Below are 8752 nucleotides of genomic sequence, written 5' to 3'. Positions count from 1 at the left end.
TCTCTCTCTCTCTCTCTCTCTCTCTCTCTCTCTCTCTCTCTCTCTCTCTCTCTCTCTCTTAGTATTAGTTTGAAAAATGAAAAAGAAAGAATGGAAATTAAATTTATATCAATGTTGTCTTGTAAGACTTTATAATGATGAAGTTATGATAATGATATTGAAATAATATACTATACTATATTGTATATTTTCAAACATATAATTTCAACAAACGAAAAGTGATTGTCTAAATATGTATTTATTTTTATTATTGCATATTTTATACGCTTACATTTTGAATTTTATCCCACACAGTATATTAATTGTTGCAAAATATAATATAATATATTCATTATAAACAAGAAATAAAATTTTGTAATAAATAATTTTTTAAATAATATATATATATATTAAAAATAAATATATTATTAAATTATTAATATAAATAAATAAATATATTAATATTCTATATACAAGTAATAAATATAATATATTATTACATTTGCATGAATGAGTCACAACTAAGATATATAAATGTAATATGTAAAAATATGTAAAAGATATGTAAAAATTTTTTGTTCGTTGACAAAGTAAGGTTAGATTAGATTAGATTCAATATAGATCACACGAAACACGTGAAATTTTTATAAAATGAAAAAAAATTTTTTGTTTGGCATACGTTATATTTTCGGTATGAATTGCCATTAATATGCATAAATATTTTTGGATTTGCATTTTTCGATATCCAAAAATTCTTTTCAATTTTTAACCAAGTATATTCAAAATATGACATATATTTTCATTCAAATTAAAATTATTTAAATTTTTAATTCAACAAAATTCATTTAAAAAATAAATAGAAATAAATTAAAAACATAAAATCACGATAATTTATTTATATTAAATGAAATTTATTAAATTTATTATTATTTATTAAAAATTATTAAACGAAAATTTATATTAATTCGATTAAACAAAAATTCGATTGAATCACTTAACAATTGAAATTATCAGAATACTATCACAATATACATTTCAAGAAAGTTAATTTAAGAGACTTGGAAAGCTGCGAGTGACAGAATTTTTAATATTAGTGTTGATAGACGTGAAGATGGCTTTTAACGTCAGTTATATTGAAGGACTGCCAACAAGACGAATATATCAACGATAATTGACCTCAAATTAACAAATAGTGTAACACTTCGAATAATAATAAAATTGAAGTGACATACGAAAAACATGTCATCGAATATATTACGTCAAAAATGTGTGTGTGTGTGTTCATAGATCTTTAGTTATTTTTCTATTCTTATCGGATAAATGTCGATTTCATGTCCTAATGCCACGTGTCTATCTCAATGTAACAGTAACTATAGCGCACAGTGCTGAGAATAAATAAGAAACGAAATGAAAAATGTATGATCGAAAGTTGTTACTGATTAGTAGTTTTCGAGATGAAATGTGAATAGTTCACGTATTGTATTTTAATTGATTTATTTTAATTGTATGTTAATTAAATGCAAGATTTTTATGTATTGTAATATATATATATATATCGAATGTAATAGTATTATGTATAAGTAGATGTAACAATATAGATTAATATAACAGTAATAAAATATTAGATATTTATTTCTTTTTCAAAAATGAGATATTGTTATTATTAAATTGTATTATTTTATTTTTTAACAAAATTGAAAATTTTTTAAATGTAAGAAGAAAAATAAAATTGCACTAATGTGTAATAATGGAATACGAATTTTTTCTAAGCCAAATTTTTTTTAAAAGTTTGGTCAAACGCAAAAATAAAAATAAATGAATTGTAATAATAGTGGAATTATGGAATTTTTTAAAAAATTTAAAATTAAGTATAAAAATAAAAATAATTACAAATAATGTAGTATAAAATCTTTTATACAACTTTTTATCTATGTTTTACTTTCTTTTTTCCAGTTAAATTTTTTAAAATTATAAAAGCAAAAATAGTTGAAATCTATTAAATTTAAGTCCGATTAAAAATTTAAAATTTTCTCTGCAACTTTTATATTAGAAACTATTTTTTTCTGAATATTTCAAAATATTCAACTTTTTTCAAAATCAAAAAATTCTTAAAAACAAAACTTTGAAAAAAAAAAAATTAACAATCCATTTAAATAACTGAATCCAAAAAAAATATACACTTACACAATTCGAATTCCACTTCGTCGAAGATATCCCATAGATATCCCATTAAATCGAATCGAAATCACAAATTCGTGTGTATATCGATATCATTCTTTCGATTTCACGATTTTTCTTCGCCGATCGTTAAAATCAACATTGTTTGTGTCGGTTACCATGCCATAATGTTAAACAATTCAAGAAAATCCTATCACTCGATATCGATTGGTTACGAGAAATGCTTTTAACGAGGACCATCGCTTGGACGAGTATCAACACTTTTATATGAATGTCTTTGATATTAATCAAATTCGAAAATTTTTCACGATTTGCAAATTCAATTCAATTTGATTTGTTTATTTTGAAAAATAAGGGAAGATGTTTGTTAAAGTTATTATTTCAAATTGTAAGCTCAAGTTTGTCACTGTTAACAAGCACTCACTGTGGCCATATTAGTTTTGATATTAGCACAATAATTTTGTATTCGATTATCGGCCGACACGATGCAGCAGGAATGTGCTTAGCTTCGAGAAACTTTCAATAGTTCTTCCATTAAAAAGTTATAAATAGGTAATAGGTAAATTGAGATATCAAATTTCGATTAATTATTAAAGTGACTCGTTGAAAATCGAAAGAAATTAAAAATTTACTTCAACGAACATTATTGAAAGAAAAAAATTCATATTTTCACTTGAAAAGCATTTGCAATGTACATATAATAATGCATTTTAAAAATTTAATAATCTTGTTTTGTTTCATTGTCAAATATGCTAGAAACTAACTTAATTTTTAATTGTTCTATTGAAACTATTATATGAGTTAATAGATAATTCAAAAAATTCACAAATTTAAATTATTTATTGAAATGAAATAAATAACAATAAAAATTAAAATAAATTTTAAATATTTTTAAAAATGCCACAATTTTAAATAATAATCACAAATATTATTTACTAAGAGAGAACGAAAAACAAAACTTCATATCATAATTCGCACAGCGAGACGTCAATTTGATGAACGAATTCAAATCACGCGAGTGACAACCGTCGATTCGAACATGGCGGACAGTGCGAGACACGTGTTTGCGAATCACGCTTCGATTCGAGGGTGAAATGGCAGACGAATTATTCGAAACGCGCGCGACGCTTACTCGACCACGTCTCGCACTTCAATGGTGACGCATTCTCGCGACCACGACGTCGACGCTTCTGACGACGCCCACCGACCGCCTAACCGACAATCCTACACCTGCTGAGATAAAAAGAGGGACGAAAATCCCAAGATTCGATCCTGTATCCGAAAAAAAAGAACAAGACTTTGATGTATGGAGCTTTTTTCTTGGAAACTTTCGACAAACGAAAATATATTACGGTTTATTGTGTTATGGATTTAGGGTTTATAATTTTAGTATTATTTTGTTATTTTACTATTTTTTTATATTATGGAAATTATATGTACATTGTATACCGTATTTGAATGTTATGTAAAAATCGTATATACACTGCAAAGTGTATATAGATGTTTGAATATATAGAAATCGTGTATACGTATATTGTATAATGTATATATGTATTTGAATACTGTATGAAAATTGTGTATATATTGTATAATATGGTGGATTTATAAAATATGAATTTTAATAATAAATAAAATTAATATTTTCTTGAAATTTATTAATGAATTTATTACTTATTTTCGACATAAATATAAAAAAAAATATATGAATGATGTAACATTACTGAAAATATGTCGATTATGATGTCATTTCAGACAGAAACAAATACATTCTTAGTAACAATGACCCAGTTTACAGGGAGGAATTACATAGTCAAGTTTCAATCATGTGAAATTATTTTTGATTAGAGATACAGAAATATCTAAACAATAGTTCTGTACGTATTAATTGTGTTTTCAATTTTTTTATAGAAAATAAATAAATAATTGACAATTATGACGTTAAATTCTAATAAATCCTGGAAATTCTTAAGATTTATATTTCACCATAGTTGACTGCTGATAATATATAATGAGAAATAATCTTAGTATTAAATATAATATAACTATATAACTAATATAACCATATAACTATCAAATATTTTTTCCTTTTCATATGATTTATATTTTTCCAGATTTTTAACCATTAACTTTCTATTTTTGCTTAATACAAGAATATTTATATATTTATATGTTTATTTAAACTTTTAAATCATTATTCATGATTATGATACATATTAAAAGTATTAAATTCATGAATAATTTCACTAATTACATTAATTTAAATAACAAGAATTTCTAATGTTTAGAAATTTCAGTGAATATATTTATCATGAAAATTTCTCTAGATAATAATAATGAAAAACGAGAATTCCCAGAATCGCGTAGTGAATATAAACAAAAATTCTCGTGAATCGCAATATATTAGAATCAAAATTAAGTAAAATTAAATTTGAAATAATAACAAAAATCAAATAACAATTAACATCGAAAAATTTTAAAATGTTAAAGAAAAATTATAAAATAATCCTAATCTAAATTATGGAATAAAAAAATAAGTATTAACATTCACTGCTCATTATTTATGTAAAAACCATAACAATTCATTAATACGAAAAAAACATAAGACTTACCATTCATAGATAACACCAAAGTATTTAGTAATCCAATAGCTTCAGCCATCTTGACAACGAAATACCGGCATTTACGAATAAAACGCGCGAAACTATCACACACACAAATAAAATATCGTAAAAATGAAAAATTATCACACTCGTGAATAAATGTATATAATTTGAACATGCATAAATAAACGTGTTTTAAAATTATACAAATAAGACACAAATTCTATAAACACTCGCGAATAAATACATATTAAAAAATCGGAAATAATATGTCAAACATTTGCAAATAAAATTGGTAATTCAAATTCGTAAATAAATATGCGAATTAAAAACACTCGTAAAAAAACACAAGTACTTCAAATATTTATGACTAAAAAATAAATATTTTAAATTCGAAAATATTTTAAACTCGTGCACAATTTGAAATTATATGCGAAATAAAACGCGTATAGCTCCAATGCGTCTAAACAGTATGGCAGTCGAAGCGTAACTGCCTCTCCCCACCCAGCGATCGTAACTCTGCGGGCAAAGTCGTGCGTACCAATGTCGATAATGGCACAAATATTTATAGATTTCGAACGAATATTTTAATATGAAATATTTAATTATAATATATGAAATAATTATTTTATAATTTTTATTTTATAATTTATTGATATAATATAATGATATATAATATTATAATTCTCAATATTTCCGATTTTATATTAATTTATATTATATACAATATAATTTTATATTAAAATTTAATGTAAAATTATATTATAAATAAAAAATAGAACAAATATTCTACTCTAAAATATCTTGTAGATAGATATAAAATATTGTATTTTCAATATCAATATATTGTATATTTAATATTGTATATTATTATATATTATATATTGTATATTATATATTAAAATATATTATATTTAACATAAATTATTGTCTTGAACATACATTCCGATTGACAATATAATATTTATATTTTTAAGATAGATAGATGTAAAAATTAAATATCTAGAGAAAAATAATTCGTGAGAATTATAAGACTATCTTTAGCATTTAAAAGATGGCGTCTATAGCGAATTTTATTCTATTTATCTTTTTCTTACAAATTATTTCTGTCATTTTCTTTCTTCCATCTTTATGAGTTTGATTTGCGACACTCTAGAGATGGCGCTGATTTCAATATTTGTACCTTATCTCTATCCTTTTTACTATTTGTTCTTCTTGTCCATCCTTTGTGAAATATATACGTTGAAAACAAACTCTGATATCCGATTAACTTTCAAGATATCTTTTAGACAAAATATTTTTAAAAAATAAAAAAATAATGACTTCTCCGTGAATTTTTTTATTTTATTTTATAAAAAAACTTACACAAATTACTTCGCTCAGTTTCTTAATCTGTGTTTTGTATAATACATTATCAATATTATTAAATATGTTAGACATGTTACAAAAATATTTCTCCGACATATACAATGATCATATTAATATTTAAATTAATATCAAAAATATACGCGATTATTATAATTTAAAAAATATACTCGAGAACGGTTTTACTCATTCATAAATATTTATATATGTTGTTCATTGTCATGCTTTTTTTTGCGTCGTACCGATTTATCTCATTCATTGCGTTAGAACTGAGATTTTTGCTATTAAAATTTTTCGTTCCCAGTGAACGTAAAATGTTTATCTTATCCATTTCTTTTCGAGGAGTAAATTTTTTTTGTTCTATATCATCCTGTATACTCGGTGTCGAATATTTATTATAAGTATATTTTTCGAATTGATCCAATACTTTCTCATCTAATGACATAATACCCCTACTTTTACTCAACTCTATCGATTTTTTCAAATCTGCGCTTAACCCTTTTAAATATCTCGGTGTGGCAATTGCACGCGCCCGTTCAATCTTACTAACAGAATCGACCGATTTCGCGGTAAGAGGTTCAGATTTTTCCGATAATCGATCGAGAGCAGCTTTGTTGGCATGACCGCTCTTCGGCGCCCTCGGATGATCCGACATCTTTCGACTGATCTCTTGCGCGAGAGTGTCGCCGCCACAAGATTTCGGCTTATCGATGCAACTAAAGTTGTAATCGAATATACTTCTAGGGCTACGAATACTTTTCAAGCTTGCCTCGATCAAATCAGCCAGATCAAAGCTATCGTCCTTTACGGCAGAATTATCGATTAACAAATCCGAAGTTGTACTCAAAATCGTGGACTTGCTTTGTCCAATTTTTTTCGTTTTGCCTTTCGATTTAAGTTTCGGTGTCACTGATTTCTCATTAGTTTTAATTTTCGGTGTAGGTGTACTTTTTGGCTTTGTATTATTAACCTTATCATCCATCATTTTGATACTCACGTTGCTAGTCTTCGTGTCGATTTTCTTTACTTTATTCTGAAATTTATTCATTTTTATCTCACTAGTTTTATTACTAATCAGATCTTTGTTATCTGTTTCACGTTTAGACTCGAGTTTATTAATTATCGACTGATCTCTTAGAATTTTTATATTCTTCTGGCCGATAGTCTGTAAAGACTTAAGGATAGGTGTTTTCTTTTCTGAAGTCACTTTTTCTTTTTCGATCGTAGTAGGTTCATTGAGATAATTATCGGACAATTTTCTCGAAAGAGTATTGATATTCTTTTTACGATTAATGTCCTTCTTTGCAATTTGATTTTCCAATGGAGCAAACTTTGACGTTATTTTCGTATTCGAAGTGGAAACTTTTATGGAGTTTTCTATTTTTGTGTTTGCTTTCGCCAAGTTCTCTATTTTTGGATTTCCTTTCATAGTAGTTTCGATTTTTGAATTAACCGACTTCTGTCTCGCTGTTGTACGAGGACGATTCATCTGAAAGGGCCGATGCTTGTGTCAATGAGCGATGTCAATGAATGAAATTATTTTTTATTACTATAGTGAAATTACTTTTTGTTCGAAAATTTCTACTTGCTCTAATTGAAATAGTTGTTTCCAATTGCACGGAATATATAAATTTTCGTACTTGTATTTTTTTAACGGATTGTACTTCTTGTACAATGCTTCCCACACGAAATTATCATCAAAGATCTAAGTATTAAAAAAGAAGTGAAAAAGTGGATGAAAACGAATTTAGATATTAAATTTATGTTACCTCTTTAGAGATGTGCGAAAGTGATGTTAATTTGATGATATCTTTTACAGTGAGATATTTAATCAATTTATTGATCAGACACTTTGGCAAGGTGAGTAACGTATTCCTTCCAGAAGTTATATTTCTCACGTGTTTTAAAAAATATTCACCTATGAAAATTGTAATGATTTATAAATTTAAAAAATATGATTTATAAAATTAAATAATTTAAAAATTTGCAAAAATATTTTATATTAAAATTAATTTAATAATATTTCACAATTCGATATAAGCATTCGACATTAAAAATATCATATCAAAATATGATAAAGAAACAATTAAAATAATTCCTGTACTAAAAAAAAAAAAAATAAAAGACGATTGACGAAAACGTTATTAAATATCAATGAAAAAACGTATGAAATAGCGAATAATTAAAAAAACATCGAATAAACGTTATCGCAGGTTTTATAATATCGTAAGTATCGCGAGAGAGGTTATTGAAAATCGATTTTCTACCGAAGATACGTTGTATCTCGTCCTGCAGTTGATGATCTTGCTTGAAATCTGCGAAACAGGAGGTTTGTACAATCGGTGTTTTATGGGGACCGTGCGAGATTCGCCAGAGATAGAGTATCACCTGTAAAAGTAACGAAGTTACGAGGCAGAATCGCGAGGGCGCGATCTATTCGTCAGCACCTGATCGTCGAACACTTTCAAACCGTAATAATCTCTGCTGGGAGAAGGTGCTACCGAATACTTTTCCAGGTATTCGAGCTTACCGCTCATACTCGATGTATGATCCAAATCCGTGAAACCTCCGCATTCCACCTGAACTTGCACCATAATCGATGTACGGTGCAACTTCGCGATTACCAATCA

At 26.2% G+C, this 8752-nt stretch overlaps 1 protein-coding gene and 1 long non-coding RNA gene across 2 annotated transcripts in view; both read right to left on the bottom strand.

Moving 5' to 3' along the window:
• Positions 1-5230, bottom strand: part of LOC116185827 — an 8171-nt gene extending 2941 nt beyond the window's left edge. The window contains exon 1 of the long non-coding RNA XR_004150734.1: positions 4767-5230. This is a non-coding gene — a long non-coding RNA (uncharacterized LOC116185827). The remainder of the gene's footprint in view (positions 1-4766) is intronic.
• Positions 5231-6079: 849 nt separating this feature from the next.
• On the bottom strand, positions 6080-8745 carry LOC102681560. Its single transcript, XM_006617154.2, has 5 exons — positions 8570-8745; positions 8390-8510; positions 7892-8040; positions 7687-7827; positions 6080-7611 (listed from the first exon to the last, which is right to left on the bottom strand). Exons 1-5 carry the CDS (start codon positions 8714-8716, stop codon positions 6313-6315), a joined length of 1857 nt encoding a protein of 618 aa, XP_006617217.1. The 5' UTR covers positions 8717-8745; the 3' UTR covers positions 6080-6312.
• Between the last annotated feature and the right edge of the window lie 7 nt (positions 8746-8752).

This window comes from Apis dorsata, unplaced genomic scaffold (genome assembly GCF_000469605.1).
Source record: "Apis dorsata unplaced genomic scaffold, Apis dorsata 1.3 scaffold_293, whole genome shotgun sequence".
In the NCBI taxonomy this organism is placed as follows: domain Eukaryota; kingdom Metazoa; phylum Arthropoda; class Insecta; order Hymenoptera; family Apidae; genus Apis; species Apis dorsata.
Note: the sequence above shows the minus strand (reverse complement) of the source record. Positions and strands in the feature narration are given on the sequence as shown.